The 14,978-nt window shown below is 56.7% G+C and overlaps 8 protein-coding genes across 8 annotated transcripts; 4 read left to right on the forward strand and 4 right to left on the reverse strand.

The window, feature by feature from the left end:
* Positions 1-464: 464 nt before the first annotated feature.
* Positions 465-1,271, forward strand: SPSK_11019 (uncharacterized protein; the record flags this gene model as incomplete). The annotated part of the gene is made up of 2 exons (XM_016737239.1): positions 465-558; positions 637-1,271. The coding sequence occupies 2 exons, from the start codon at positions 465-467 to the stop codon at positions 1,269-1,271; spliced, it is 729 nt and encodes a 242-aa protein (XP_016588761.1).
* A 203-nt stretch (positions 1,272-1,474) lies between these two features.
* Positions 1,475-3,088, reverse strand: SPSK_02433 (Sugar transporter family protein; the record flags this gene model as incomplete). The annotated part of the gene is made up of 1 exon (XM_016729305.1): positions 1,475-3,088. The coding sequence occupies one exon, from the start codon at positions 3,086-3,088 to the stop codon at positions 1,475-1,477; it is 1,614 nt and encodes a 537-aa protein (XP_016588762.1).
* Positions 3,089-4,687: 1,599 nt separating this feature from the next.
* On the forward strand, positions 4,688-5,713 carry SPSK_02637 (uncharacterized protein; the record flags this gene model as incomplete). Its single annotated transcript, XM_016729505.1, has 1 exon — positions 4,688-5,713. The coding sequence occupies one exon, from the start codon at positions 4,688-4,690 to the stop codon at positions 5,711-5,713; it is 1,026 nt and encodes a 341-aa protein (XP_016588763.1).
* A 168-nt stretch (positions 5,714-5,881) lies between these two features.
* SPSK_02448 (uncharacterized protein) lies at positions 5,882-7,444 on the reverse strand (the record flags this gene model as incomplete). The annotated part of the gene is made up of 1 exon (XM_016729319.1): positions 5,882-7,444. The coding sequence occupies one exon, from the start codon at positions 7,442-7,444 to the stop codon at positions 5,882-5,884; it is 1,563 nt and encodes a 520-aa protein (XP_016588764.1).
* A 701-nt stretch (positions 7,445-8,145) lies between these two features.
* SPSK_02235 (beta-mannosidase) lies at positions 8,146-10,804 on the forward strand (the record flags this gene model as incomplete). Its single annotated transcript, XM_016729108.1, has 2 exons — positions 8,146-8,199; positions 8,276-10,804. The coding sequence occupies 2 exons, from the start codon at positions 8,146-8,148 to the stop codon at positions 10,802-10,804; spliced, it is 2,583 nt and encodes an 860-aa protein (XP_016588765.1).
* Positions 10,805-10,869: 65 nt separating this feature from the next.
* Positions 10,870-11,451, reverse strand: SPSK_02778 (uncharacterized protein; the record flags this gene model as incomplete). The annotated part of the gene is made up of 1 exon (XM_016729643.1): positions 10,870-11,451. The coding sequence occupies one exon, from the start codon at positions 11,449-11,451 to the stop codon at positions 10,870-10,872; it is 582 nt and encodes a 193-aa protein (XP_016588766.1).
* A 354-nt stretch (positions 11,452-11,805) lies between these two features.
* Positions 11,806-12,357, reverse strand: SPSK_10475 (uncharacterized protein; the record flags this gene model as incomplete). The annotated part of the gene is made up of 1 exon (XM_016736869.1): positions 11,806-12,357. One exon carries the CDS (start codon positions 12,355-12,357, stop codon positions 11,806-11,808), a length of 552 nt encoding a protein of 183 aa, XP_016588767.1.
* A 601-nt stretch (positions 12,358-12,958) lies between these two features.
* Positions 12,959-14,869, forward strand: SPSK_02352 (major facilitator superfamily transporter; the record flags this gene model as incomplete). Its single annotated transcript, XM_016729224.1, has 1 exon — positions 12,959-14,869. One exon carries the CDS (start codon positions 12,959-12,961, stop codon positions 14,867-14,869), a length of 1,911 nt encoding a protein of 636 aa, XP_016588768.1.
* Between the last annotated feature and the right edge of the window lie 109 nt (positions 14,870-14,978).

Genomic DNA, 14,978 nt, shown 5'->3' on the forward strand with positions numbered 1-14,978 from the left:
CAGGCACCCATATTTCGCTGCTTGGAGCTAGGAGTCGGTTGGCGACATGGCCAGGCCACCAAATAAATTAATACCCCGTTGGCTGATGCGGAGATCGAAGGTGTGTCGGCAGAGGCAGGTCGTGGTCGACACGAGCAGGAGCTAGTATGGAGAATCAGAAATGCATCTGCCTGCACAAGGTTTGGGAAGACAAAGTTGGTGATGTGATTGGGGGAGGATTGAGGCAGCTAATCTATGGCTCAGTGGAGAGCTATGGCGACAGGTCCCTCGCGGGTGATGTTGGAGGCAAGAACGCAACCAAATTTTAGTCATCAGAGCTCCACTAAAACCCAGACCATGCCTAGATTCATTTGAGCGATGCAAAGCAACAACTTCTTCTGTCAAAGATCCCTTCTAATTCGGCAGCCTGGTCGAGGATGGATGCAGCTTTCCACATCTTTGGCTAAAGTGTCCTGGTATTCAATATGGCAACCTCAACGACGGCAAACAGTGAAGTGGCACCATCCCCAGCAGACAAGGGCCAGTCTCAAGGGACGAATCAACACAAATCAGCAAAGGGTGAGTTAGAGCGAGATTTTCTGAATGGGTTTCTTGTTTTTTGAGGAGTTAACGCCGGCCCCTAACAACCACCATCAGGACGCGTTATTACGCGTAAGAGAGCCATACTGGGCCGCGGTCAGCCCGCATCGGCTGCCGTCAGGCCGCTCGGCGTGCTGTTCGTCGGGACCAAGGCGCCGTTTATGTCAGTCGTGAAGCGGGCAATCAAGACACTTGACAAGGGCCCGGGCGGTGCACGGTGGTCGTCGACGAAAGTCAAGACACTCCCCGAGCGCATTGCGTTGGCGCAGGAGGCGCCTGTCCACACGGCGACGACAGCCGCTACCGGCACCGGCACTGGCTCTAGCTACAAGGCAGCGCGACAGAGGGAGGTGGTCATTCTCGGCACAAGTCACGCCATTTCCAAGCTCGCACTGGTGGCTGCATGGTTCCAACGCCAGCAAAACTACGTGGTGACCGTACGGACGCGGTCTGCTGTGTCCGTTGACGACGTGTATACGTTTGTGGGGGGGGAAGCGGAGGTCGGCAACGATGGCGACGACGACGGCGGAGGCGCCGATGCCGACGATACAGACGGTCCCATAGACACAATGGAAATCGACGCTCCGGCGAGGACGGCCACGACGGCCACGACAACAGCAGCCACCCAGCCACAAAAGTCAACACGGCTGCGGAATATGAGCTGTCTTGAGGTGGCTGTACGTTTAAAGTGAGGTCGCGATTTGGGAGCCTTCTTCACACTTTTGTTTTCGTCTCTCTGGGGTTCTGCATTGGCGTTCCGGTATACACAAATTCGCTAGCGTTCAATCATTCAGGTTGCTATTTACATCTTTTGTCTGGGCTGTGTGCCTTCTGTACGCCGTCTTTATTCATACAGTCTCGCCAACCTACACTAGACTGGCTTCGTCCGTCCATCTTACACAGAGGCCTTGATCTCCTGCACCTCGACGAGGGTGCTGTCAACACCCTCCTTGGAACGAGATGCCTTGCGGGGGTTCTTGGCCTCAAAGATGTCGTTCAGCTCCTCAAGCGTGCGGCCACGGGTTTCGACCATGACAAAGTAATAGTACAGCGCCATGGCCGAGCAGGTGGCCAGGTAGATGAAGTAGGTCTTCCAGGTAATCTTCTCGAGGGCGACAGGCAGCGCAAACTGGTTGACGAGGCCGGCCGCCGAGCCGGCCATGTTCTGCAGGGCCATGCCTTTGGCGCGCTGCTCAAACGACAGCACCTCGGCCGGGTAGAGGGCCTGGAACGGTGTGTAGACGGCGGAGAAGGCAATGGCAATCAGGAAAATAAAAACAATGGAGGCCTTGGCCGAGCTCGTGTTGCCAAGAGTATAGTAGGCGCCGGTGCCGCCGAGCATGCCGCCCCACAGCAGGGCCATGCAGACACAGCAGGAGATGAGCATTTTGCGGCGGCCGAACCGGTCGACGAGACTGGCGCCCGTGCAAGCGGCAACAGCGCTGGCAATGGTGATGCCCAGGTTGATGTTGAGCACCGTCGTGGTGTCGGTGATGCCAGTCGTCGACAGCATCGCAGGCAGGAAATAGGACACGCCGTTCTGGCCGGTCCACTGGCTGAAAACGGACACGGCAACGGCACACAGGATGGCTCGGTATAGCGCTGCCTTGGAGTTGAAGAGCACGCGGTAGTCCCACCAGCGCTTGTCCGCGCCGTCCAGCTCGAGCTCCTCGGCGAACTCGCGCATCTCGAGCTCGACGTACAGTGAGTTGGGGTTGTCGTTTCCGTGGTATTTGACAAGCAGCGCCCGGCACTTGTCGACTTTGCCGTGCACGAACAACCACCGCGGCGATTCGGGCGCGATGATGGCGCCGGCCAGAAGGATGGCCGAGAAGATGATTTGGACCCAGGTCGGAATCAGCCACGACCGGTTGTCTTTGTACTCGACACAGCCGCGCAGAGTGGCTGCCGCCAGGATGGCACCAAGGAAGTAGCAGCAGTTATAGAGGCCCGTAATAACGCCGCGGAACGCCGGGTGGGCAAACTCGACGACGTAGGACGGACAGGCGGCGTTGCCGATGCAGCCACCAAACCCGAGAAAGAACCGGCCGGCCAGGTATTGAGGGAGGGCGTGCGATGTGCCCTGCACTATGGTGCCCATAATGACAATCAGGCAGCCGACGGCAATTCCGAAACGGCGGCCCCAGGTGTCAGAGAGGGGGCCGATAAAGGGAAGGGCGGACACGGAACCAATGGAGTACATGCTGGAAATGAGACCGGCCTTGATGCCGAGGATGGAGGCGCCAAACTGCTGCTGGAAGGACGGCATGTCGAGAAGGTTGCCCATCAGCGAGCCATCGAAACCACCCGTGGTGGAGCCCAGAAACATGACGGCGCAAATGGCATATAGCTGAATCATGCGCTTGCTCGTCTTGTCGACGGGCTCGAGACGGCGGACAACTTCGAGCGCAGCCACGCCACGGTGGTCACGGAGGACGTCGACAGCGGCCTGGGCCACGGACTCGACATGTTGCCGCGTCTCGCTTGCTTTTGTTTCTGGAGACGTCATAAAGATGGTAATGATGTGGTAGTGTAAAACAGTTGTGGACTGACGATATAGTGGTTGTCGTGCAAGGTTGTGTGTACGGGACAATGATGGTAAATTACAGAAATATTGGATAGGGAATATGATCAGATAAAATAAGGATGCGAGAGCTGACAGTGTTTTGAAGTAAACGATGTATGGTCACAACAAAACCAGGAGTAGACGTCCCAAGGCCTCGGTATTTATGCTTCGTGATGCATGCGGAAGATGTCGAGGCTCCTTGTGGATTTGGGCTCGTTGTGCAATGGTGCAAGGCTATTGCCGCGGTGTGTTTGTCGAAAAAGCACGACGACAAGCGAGCTTCCAACTTCACGAAGGTCTGGGCCAGCCCCAGTCCGGGGAAACGAGAGTCGCAGAAAACGTGTGAGGAGATGGGGAAAGATGATCAGGAAGGCGACGAGAGGCGAGCGTGAATGGACGCAACACTCATTCGTATTCCGACGATATTTCCGCTCTGCAACCACAAACGACGGGCCACTCACCAGCCTCTTTACATAATAGGCCACTGTGAGGGGGCAGAAGGGACGTCCGCGTGGTAGAAAGACGTTGGAAAGGAGGCGTTGAGCATTATCGACTTCGTCCCTAAGAAGCGCAATTCGAATATCTTTTTGCCTTTAGTTTTTTAGGTAATTTGGCCCGCTGTTTCTCTTGCAGTTAGCCTGTTGAGCAGGCCTTGCTGTTTTTTGCAGCGGTGGGAGGGTTAGCTATGGTAAGCGCAGCGGTCTAACATCGGCGCGCAAAGGTGCTTTTGTCTATTTACCAAGTGCCACCAACATTGTCGCCGCTTTGCCTTCCTAAAATGGGACTGCCCTTGGCACCTTTCGGTGACTTACACCCAGGGACCTGACAGCAACGACATCTCATTGGCCAAAACGCGCCGTGCCGCCTGCGATGAACGGATCCTCCGCAATTGCTCTTTAGGAAGGATTTGTCCCCCAACACCTGCGCTTTGGAAACAAGGCACATAACCGGAATTTTGAGCGGAAATCCTGGTATGCCGTTGGGATGGTCTCGATTTTGGCTTTCCCCGCGTTTTGGCTCGTGTTGTTGCGGAGATGGACTACAGATAATCGGCTGTCATTACTTCCTAGACAGGGGGAGGCAACATGTTAGCATTTTCCGATCTTTTTTCCGACGTCAGGTGGCTCTAGGGTGCCAATCGCGAATGGGGCGACGCTGTCGCTGTGGGGAGACGAGCGGAAATCGAGGAGACAGTGTCTTGCATTAATTCTGCAAGGATGGAGAAGATGGAGTAAGCTTGTTTGAGTTGTGGAGGTAAGTCGACGATGAAGGCGGAAATTTCGTAGGAATTATCAGAATTATCTAACAAGACACAGAATAAGAAGTAAAAAAAAAACAGGGGGAAAGAAGAAGAATACGATAACAAGTCTGGGATAAGACCACTTTTCTCTGCGGGCTCTTCGGGACTCATATGTGCGGTAGAGCATATATATTGAATGTCCCTTATGGAAGTGAAGCTGTGAATAGTAAACATCACTCATCGTCATCGAACAACCTCTAACTCTTCCCCTCTACTTGTCCTTGTGCCACCCACGCACCGCAATGCCGTCTAATGCTTATTCCTCCACGCCGCCGGTCATCACGACCGCGTCGGTCGAGGGCGATGTCAACTACCAGCCACCGACGTTCCCACTCGGACCGTTCACCAAGTACGCCGGAAATCCCCTGCTGGTCCCCAACCCGGACAATATGTTTGAGTCAGCCTACATCTACAACGCCACGGCCATTGTGCTCGACAACCGGGTATATCTGTTGTACCGTGCGCAGACGGCCGCCCTCTGCTCGAGCATTGGCCTGGCATGGTCGGACGACGGCTACAACTTTACGCGCCTCGACCGGCCGGTCCTCGAGGCTTCGGAGCCCTGGGAGGCCGGCGGTGGCGTCGAGGACCCGCGCATCACGCGCTCCGAGGACGGACAGTTTGTCATGACGTACACGTCGTGGGACTTCAAAGTGCCGCGCCTGTGCCTGGCGACGTCCACGGACCTGGTGAACTGGACCAAACAGCCGCCGCTGTTCCCGGACCTGGAGGATGTCGAGTACTGCGCGCACACCGGCCGCACTCTGATCCGCAAGGGCCACTCCAAGTCGGGTGCCATTTTCCCCGAGAAGGACAAAAATGGCAAGTACCAGATGATCTTTGGCGATTCTCTGTTGTTGAGAGCAGAAAGCGACGACCTCGTCCACTGGACGGCCAAGCCGTACAACGAGTACTTTGCGGAGCCCGTGCACCCGTGGGAGTCGCGCTTGCTCGAGCCCGGCCCAGCACCCATCAAGACGCGCGACGGCAAGTACATTCTGGTGTACAATGTTGCGACGTTGGGCTGTGCGGGCTACCGCAACAACCAGTACTCCATCAGCCAATTTTTGATCGACTATGACAACCTGGAGAACGGCCCATTGGCCCGACTGGACAAGCCGTCGCTGGTAGTATCGACAAAGAACGAGAGGGAGGGCCTGGTGAACGAGGTAGTCTTCTGCGAAGGCCTGGTACAGTTCAAGGGCAAGTGGTTCTTGTACTACGGCCAGGCAGACAGCGAGCTGGGTGTGGCGACGGCGGATATATGAGGCGTGGGTTTGGTTTGCTTTTTCTGTTTTAATTTACAACGTTTTTGAGATTAAATTGTTATAGACTGCGTCAACTGTAAATGATTAAAACTCTAAACATCATCCACCGTGTTGGGAATTGGGTATCGGATTACTATTTTGTTATATGTGTCTCGCATCCTCGGCCGCTTATCGCATACCGGGGTCTCCAACAATCAGCTCCAGAGTCAGTGCCCTCAAGTCCCGATATGTCCAAAACACCGAGTAGCCGTCAATCTCGTCCACGGTCCACGGGCCCGTTCCGATTTCCTCGCGGACCTGAGCTGCAAATGCCGCATGCCTCTCCTCCACATCCGTCCACATATCCAGGATGGCTCGGCAGTTTTCGAAATGCGTCTGGTGCCACAGCTGCAGCATGATACGCGCCGTCGTCGCGCGGATGTCCACAATCAGATCCCACCGGTCGAGAACAGCGCGAGGGCAGATGAATACACTGCGGGCCAATGCGCACATAAAATAGAGCACGCCAGGCACAGGACGAAGAGCAATAAGACCTCCTAGCGTGTCGGTGCGGTTGAGGATGTAGCTGTAGAGGGAGAGCAGGACCAGGCTGGAAAGCTGGTGCATCACGAGAGACTCGGGTGTGGCCGGCAGCTCGTCTCGAAGGTCCAGAAGATGGGGTGGCAGGCGGACTTGCCACAAAAGGCACTCGTATTCGAGCTTGGCCCAAGCGATGCGCGTACTTTGTGTTTGCGTGGCATCATTGGCGTCGCTGACGCCGTCCAGCTCGGTGCGGATGCATTGTTGGTTGAACCGCGCTCCAATGTCGGCAAGCAGCAGATAGTGTCGTGCGAAAGTGCGCTCGCCCAGCGACATTGCATATCCATGCAACATGTCCGTCGGTAGACGGAGCAAAGTGGTCGGCCGACCGACGAGTTGCTTCCACGTGTACGCACTGACAGCTCCCGCCATGACGCACGCCGGGATACCAAGAGAGCGAGGCACTGATGTATGCTGCTGCTGCTCCTCTTCCCGAATTCGTATGCTGGTGGCCTCGACCGTTTTGAGAACACGCTCAATAGTTGCTTCAGAAAAATGCATGCATGGCATCAGCAACAGAACGCCGGCAGCATCGGCCAAAGACAGATCATGTTGTCGAGCAATTGCGTCGTCGAGCGCAGAAGCGTCGCCAGAGCGTTGTGCATGCATCAGGTGAAGAGACAGGGCGCAGGCCCGAGACAAACAGTCGGCGAGAATGCCGTTCTCATCAAAAACGTTGTCAGCAAGCATCTCGACTGCGACGAATGGTAGGAAGGGCTGGACATCATGCACGTAACGGTCGTACAGCGGGTTTCGTAGTACACCGCCGCCTTCTGAGTACCTGCGCTGTTCGTTGCTCGCCGTGCTTCCGTCGGAACCGCCTGCTGCTCGCCTCTCCAGCAGCGTTTTGTTGATCTTGCCGGTCAGGCTGTCGACTTTCACCCTTCGCCGACCAGCGTCAGAAAAGACACCGTCGTCCGGAACGGCCAGTCCGCTCACAGCTGGTTGCACGTCTGTCGGTTTACTCTCCCCACCTCCCAGTCCCAGCCGTGCAGCAATGTTCCGCGACGTCTGTCGCCGCTTGAGGCTCGGCCGTCGCTGGCTAAACTCGCATGGCAGATCCAAATGCTCGCAGTCCGTGCAGCGCGAGCCCGCCCCATCTACCACGCATCGCTTTTTGCGGTGCCGGCAGTAGTCGCACGACTTAAACATAAAAGTAAGCGTGTTAGTCAATCAAGCGGGAATTTGCGGTCGTAACGGACGGTTGCATGAGCCGCTGTTTCGCTTGGTGATGTCAGAGCTGCTACTCATGCGGCGAAAAGAGCGGCAAAAAAGGCGGCCGACAGCGAGGGCAGCGACAGATGACAGCATTTATGACAGCGAAGGGGTTGGGGCGATTGGGGGTGGTAGTAAGGGGGAAGGTACGCTTTCCTCTGTCGCTCTTTCATCTTTGCACACACCCTCATCCGATCGATTTCCCAAAAGCTAATATCTCTCTTCCCCTAGCGCAACCATCTCTTGTCTCCATTTTCTCACCATCCCATCCCTCCTCACCCTATGACTGCATTGTCTCTATCTCGAGTCAAGTTAGTGTGATGGCGGAATGGTGGCGGACAAGGCACTTAGCGGAATCGCTGTTAGTTGACTGTTAATTGATCTGTGGGACCTTTCAGACGTCGGAAAAATCGTCGGTGTTTTGAGAGCTTCACTGTCCCAGAGCTTCTTTGCTTGATACAAACAGCAAAATCGATTATCATGTGCCAATACAAGACCGTATATATGGAAGCGGGCTTTCATGTTCATACAACAACATCACGAAATGGCTTTCATTGGCATCCACTGGACGGTTCACTAACTTCCAGAACTTGATCTCCGGCTTCCTCCTCCGTCTCCCGCGGCCACCGAACATCACAATGGCTGTCATTGCCATTCACCAAGCCGAGCAAGGGCAAAGGCACGTCCCAAAGGTAGCTTACAATTGATTTTTGGCCACTATTTGCTAACCAAGTCGCCTGCCACAGTCCCAATGCTTTTGCCTCTCAGACCCTTTCTGGCTGGAAGTGGCGCCAGCTTGACAAGCAGCAAGAGTGGACAGCCTGCGCACACGACAAGCCCATAACCGAGATCTTCACAGACCTTATCGATGCCGGTCGTATCCCAGACCCGTTCTTGGACGAGAACGAGAAGCTCGTGCAGTGGGTCGGCGAGGCCGACTGGGAGTACGAGTGCAGCTTCAAGGCGGTCGCCCGCTCAGCTCGCCAGGTGCTCGTTTTCGACGGCCTGGACACGTTTGCCGCGGTCTACCTCAACGACCAGCTGATCCTCGAGTCTGACAACATGTTTCACACACACCGTGTGGACGTCCATGGCACTCTCCGCGACGGCGCAAACAGCCTGCTCATTGTGTTCCGCAGCGCGCTGAATCAGGGCAAAGCCATCGAGGCTAAGCTGGGCAAGCTGACGTGCTTCAACGGCGACAGCTCGCGCGTTTATGTGCGCAAAGCCCAGTACCACTACGGCTGGGACTGGGGCCCGACGTTCCTGACGTGTGGCCCGTATCGAGAGATCCGTCTCGAGACGTACGACGCTGCAGTCCTCTACGACGTCTTTGCCAATGCCGTTGTATCGGATGACCTGCAGCAGGCCAAGTTGGACATCACCTTTGCGGCGGACGTTCCCAAATCTGTGATAGTCCAGGCCACAGTCACCTCACCTAGCGGTAAGACTGTACCGCTGGCAACGTCCTTGGTCGCTGGTGCGACAAATGGATCTGTGTCCACGACCATTGCCCAGCCGGAGCTGTGGTACCCCATCAATCATGGTCCCCAAGCGTTCTACACTGTCAAACTTGAGGTCTATGCTGCTGGCAACGACACAGCCACTTCACCGACTGTCCTGGCTACATCTAGGACTCGCATTGGCATCCGCCGCGCGCGCCTTGTCCAGGAGCCGCTTCTTGACGCCCCGGGCACGAGCTTCTACTTTGAGGTCAACAACGAGGCTGTTTACGTCTCTGGCTCCAACTGGATTCCCCGCCACTCCTTCCTGACAGCCTTGACGGACGCCGACTACCGCCAGTCGGTTGACGAGTGCGTCGCTAGCAACCAAAACATGCTGCGTGTCTGGGGTGGCGGTCTCTATGAGCACGACGCCTTTTACGACCAGTGTGATGAACGCGGTGTTCTTGTGTGGCAGGATTTTATGTTTGCCTGTGGCCAGTACCCGTGCCACGACACATTTGAAGCGAGCGTTAGGCGCGAGGCCGAGGATCAGGTGCGTCGCATGCGTCGGTTCTGCTCGATCGTGCTGTACGCCGGCAACAACGAGGACTACCAGGTGGCGGAACAGATTGGCCTCGACTGGGACCAGGACGATAACAGCGGCAACTGGACCACCACCAATTTCCCTGCCCGCTATTTGTACGAGCGCACCCTGCCTGCCGTGGTGGCTGCCCTCAACGCCCAGGTGCCGTACCATCCTGGCTCGCCATGGGGCGGCATCAACACCGAGGATGCCACCATGGGTGATATTCACATGTGGCATGTGTGGCACGGCACTCAGGAGCCGTACCAGAACTGGCCAAAACTGACGGGTCGTTTCGTTTCCGAGTTTGGTATGTTGGCGTTTCCGGCTCGCCGGTCCGTCGAGCGTTATGTCACCGATCCTGCCCAACGCTACCCACAGAGCTCTGTCCTGGACCTGCACAACAAGGCCGGCGGTGGTGAGCGGCGACTGGGCTCGTATATCCTGGAAAATCTGCGCCTCAAGAGCGTCGATCTCGATGCCTGGATCTATGCGTCGCAGCTCGTGCAGGCCGAATGCTTGGCATCGGCAATCCGCAGCTGCCGGCGTCAATGGAAGGGCCGGCGGCGCGAGTACTGCGGCGGACAGCTGGTGTGGCAGATCAACGACTGCTGGCCGGTGTCGAGCTGGGCGCTGATTGACTTCTACGGCGAGCGCAAGCTGGCCTTTTATGCTGTGAAGCGCCACTCGGCGCCGCTCGTGGTCGACCTTGGTCGCACATATGTGTCTGTCGAGGAGGGCAAGAACACACTCGAGGCACTGAAGCCGCGCCGTGCACACATTGACGTCTGGGCGGCCAACGCGAGCCTGTCCCAGTATGTGTCTGACGTGACGGTCACCATGTTTGACATTGTGTCAGGCACGGTCGTGTCGACACGGAAGCTGAAGTCGGAAAGCCTGGCAGCCAACGAGACAACCGAGCTGCTGCATGGCCTGGCTGTCGACGACAAGACGGCCGTGCAAGCGGTGGTTCGTGACGCATCGACTGGTGCCGTTCTGAGCCGCGCGTCCGACTGGCCTCAGCCGCTGAAGCACGTGGCGCTGGCGACCTCACAGGACAGCGGCGTCCAAGTGACGGTGCTTGATAACCGCGTGGAGATTACGAGCAAGGTGCCCATCAAGGGCCTGGAGCTTTCCCTGTCGGCCGACAAGGCCGTTACATGGTCAGACAATGGCGTGGACGTGTTCCCGGGCGATGTGTACAGCATAGACGCGCCGGGGCTGTCGCGGACGGACACTGTAGATGTGCGGTACTACGGGCTTCACTAAGGTAATTTCAGTTGGACGGTCGACGATGATGTAGATATAGACACTAGTGAATTTGGAAGTCTAGATTACTCAATGAATTCGCTGTCAAGGCCCTGCGTGCCGTCCAATGGCCCAATGTACATGATGTCGTGGAAGACTTGGATCCAGTCGCCATCCGCTGCATCCTTGTCCTGGCCTCTTGCCCACCAGTACTGGACTTTGATCAAGGTTCCCTGCGACAATCCGTCGGCAGTTTTCTCCCCGTCCTCCTCCTCCTCCCACAAGTCGACATGCATGCCCACCCAGCCGCGTTGCTCGGCGTGTCGTTTCAAGTCGTCCACGGTCGCAAAGCCTGCATGCTGGACCAGCTCGTCATTCCCAAATTCAAACTCCTCGGGCCGCAGAGGTCGAATGGTGGCAGAGCTCTTCTTCTTCTTGTTCTTCTCTTCCTCCGTGACAGAGGCGCCGTCGATGCTCAGACCAGACGACTCGTGGAGGTAGCGCACGATGGTCGCCCGGTTTTGGGCCGCATAGGTCGGCTGCGGCCGGCAGATCTGGCGGCAGTCGGCGGCAAAGAAGCGGCCCCGGGCATCGATGTCAGCCGTGTTGCGGTAGTCCGCGTAGAGCTCCTTGAGGCGATTGGTGATTTCGGGCGAAGAAGTAGCCATAATGTTTTGGTCCTTTCCTTTTCGACGCCTTTCATAGATGTGACGGATTCTAGAAGTTCTATTGTAGATGTGTAAATACGTAACGTGTCAATATTGTTATGTCGCATGCAGTATGAAGTGACAATGGAATAATGAGATCTGTTCTCTTCAAAATAACTGCTTTAGGGCGTGCGTCACAGAGCGTGAAGACGGAGACTCGGGCCGTTAGCACAATAGTCGTGCTTTCTGAGCAAACATTCAAGCAATGTCATGGTACTGGCACTACCAAAGAAGCAGACGTTGCAAGATACTTTATTAAATCCAAATATCATTTGAAGATTGCTCGTCTCCCAGCGTTTCCAAAACACCGTGCTGTTATGCCCGCCACTTGTCGACCACGGGGCTCTGCCGCGGAAGACAACACACGGCAGCCAATGGCTCGTCGCGTCCCACCACCAAAGCTCGTCGGACGTACAGCGGCCTGGAACTGGGTATGCCCGCTGCGTCCATCATGACGTGCGGCGCGCCCACCGGCCAGGCTAAAACGTGGACGGGCGAAGTCGCGGCCACGGCCAAGCCTACAAGCAGTCTAGACGAGGGGAGTTCACATAAGAGTTTACTGAAGCGATGATGTTCCAGACCCCAAACCAGGGACCGTCGGTCGCACCATTCTACCCATTCGAGATTATCGCACGTAAATGTTATATGATACTTGCGGCGTCCCATCTGTCTCTGCATTACTAGTCCATCTTTGCGCTCCAATGAATACTTCCTCGTTCGTTGTGAGCCTCTTTCAGCCGTCTGCGTGGGGGTTGCTAGCCTGGCCAGGCCAGATCGCGGAGCTCTTCCCACTAGCATGGCCGAGGAAAGTCCCAGTGCCCCTGCCGTCCTTAAGCCAGACTCGGGGCATTGTTCACCAATCAGCATCGCGCTTGTATGTGCTGAGTCTGCGAAGTTCGCCATGGATTGCCGCCACAGCCGCCTTTGTCTCGTTTTTTTATCATTGTTGCCAATTTTGTGATCGTTCCGCCGTCTATTCTACAGTGCAACGACATTAAGGTATCAGCAGAGCCGATAGAGATTTTCATCTCCATCCTTTTTGTTTCCTTTTCTGCTCTTCCCGCCATCTCTCCCTTTTCTCTTGGTCTCAAATCCGCTCCCCTTGTTCTCTCTTTTCTGCTCTCTTTGCCTAGGATGTCGTCATCCACGTAAGGTAGCAGCATCGCCAACTTTGGCGCTTTTTGGCACTCAGTTCGCGCTCGCTTCTTCCTCCCTTTCCCTGCACACCTTCCTTCGGGTACGATACACCTTATATCCACCGTTGCCTTGGCACCTTCTAGCTCTTGCACCCGCACACTGCATTGCACCTGCCTATCCAGTCCTGTCCTGCCTCCTGTCCCCGTACACAGCGCCCCACTCTTCCAGACAAGCTTCTGCCACCAAAGTAAACTGTCTTCCTGCGAACATTGACATCGACATCCCAGTCCGCCCGCCCACCACATCGACTCGTTCACTCCAATCCGCCACCATGGTGCAGCCGAGTGTGGTGAGCGCTGGGGTGGCTGGCACATCCCGCCCACGACAATCATCCTCGTCTGCCTTCCGTCCGCGCATGATGTCGCGGAGCTCCCAAGGCTCGTTTCACGCCGGCGATATTTTCCCATCTTTTGACAAAAACACGTCGCTCCTCAAGAGACAGAAACAAGCGGCGACAGCACCGACAACACTTTCACCACCAAACGAACGCGGCGTTGGAGGCGATGGTCACCATGCCGCCCAACGGGGCCACGATACCCGGTCGACTTCCCGCCCGCCCTCCGACCGCTCGCATTCTCACAGTCCCGGCGGCCAACATAACGCGACTCCGCTACCCGTCCGCCAGCTCGGCCTCCTCGCCCTCCTGAGTCTAGCCGAGCAGACAGCCCTCAACTCCATTGGTCCCTACCTGCCCACTATGGTTGAGTCCTTTGACGAGGTGCCCGAAAACGAGATGGGCCTGTACGTCGGCATACTCGCATCGACGTTTGCGCTCGCCCAGCTGGCCACAAACCTGTTCTGGGGCTACCTGTCGGATGCCATTGGCCGCAAACCCGTGATGCTCTTGGGCTCGTTCCTGCTCATGCTCTGCTTCTGCGCGTTTGGTTTCTGCACCCGCTACTGGCAGGTCGTCGTCGTCCACGTCGCCATGGGCCTGCTGAACGGCAATGCGGCTGTGGTGCCGACATGCCTGGGCGAGGTCACTGACCGCACGAACCAGAGCAGCGCCTTCACATGGCTGCCCGTCGTTTACTCACTAGGCTCGATCACAGGTCCCGCGCTGGGCGGCCTGTTGGTGGGTGTGCTGCCTGGCGACTCCTACCCCTTCTTGGCGCCCAACCTGATGAGTGCCGTCCTGCTGGGACTGGCCGTTGTGGTACTGGCCATCTGGTTTGACGAGACACTGGACAGGTGCGACCGGCGCACCCTGCCGGCGGGGCTGATGTGGATCGACGAGCTGTGGTCGTGGTGCTGCTCCTTGACGTCGCCGGAGAATGGCAAGTCGTCGGAGGCAAGTACGCCTGCGAGTGCCAACGCCGGTTCTCCAGACAACTCTTCCAACGAGACAAGCCCACTGCTCGGGAGCAGTGGCCGCGGCTCGGAGGACGCGACACAGGGCGGCGACGACAGCGACGACAACAGCAACACGGTCGCCAAGCTGCCGCTTAGCAGCAAAAAGACTGACCTCCTCAAGCAGCTGCTCAACCACAAGACCGTGCTGCTGCTCCTGACGTACCTCGTCTTCCAGCTCTCCAACATTAGCTTCAACAGCTTGTACCCCATATTCTCGTCTGCACCGCTGCCTACGGGCCGAGACCTGCCGCCCGGCATGATCGGTCTGCTGTTGTCCTTTGCCGGCGCTGCCACCATTGTCTTCCAGATCACCGCGTTCCAGCCACTGAAAGTCAAGCTTGGCAACCTCGGCACCTATCGCGTGGCCCTTTTTGGTCTGGCTGTGAGCATGCTCGTCATGCCGTGGGTGCCGCCCAGTCCTGACGAAGGCAAGGAGTGGCAGCTGCACGTCCAAATCGGCGCCGTACTTGTCTTCAAGAACATTTGTGCCGTCGGCGGCCTGTCCAGCGTCATGCTGCTCATCAACAACTCGGCGCCGTCGCATGAGACTCTGGGCACCCTCAATGGCATTGCCCAGACCCTCTCGGCTGCCGGCCGCAGCATCGGTCCGTTCTTGTCGGGCGCCTTGTTCTCGCTCTCCACACGCATCCAGCGCCCTGCACGCGGCGAGCTGTTGGCATGGTATATTTTTGGCGGTGTGGCCGGTCTCGGCTGGCTGCTGAGTCTGGTGATCAGTGGTCGCGGGCTGGAGAGTGCTGACTGGGAGGGCCACGCGGAGGATGGGGACGATAACGACGATGACGATGAGGCAGACCACGAATCGCCATGACGTGAAATAACAATGATACAATGATATTTTGGATATTTTACATACATATAATTCGCATTCATATTTTGCAACAGTTCCTTTCTTTGATACATCCATGTTATGCAACTCT

This window comes from Sporothrix schenckii (assembly GCF_000961545.1).
Source record: "Sporothrix schenckii 1099-18 chromosome Unknown Cont43, whole genome shotgun sequence".
NCBI lineage: Eukaryota > Fungi > Ascomycota > Sordariomycetes > Ophiostomatales > Ophiostomataceae > Sporothrix > Sporothrix schenckii.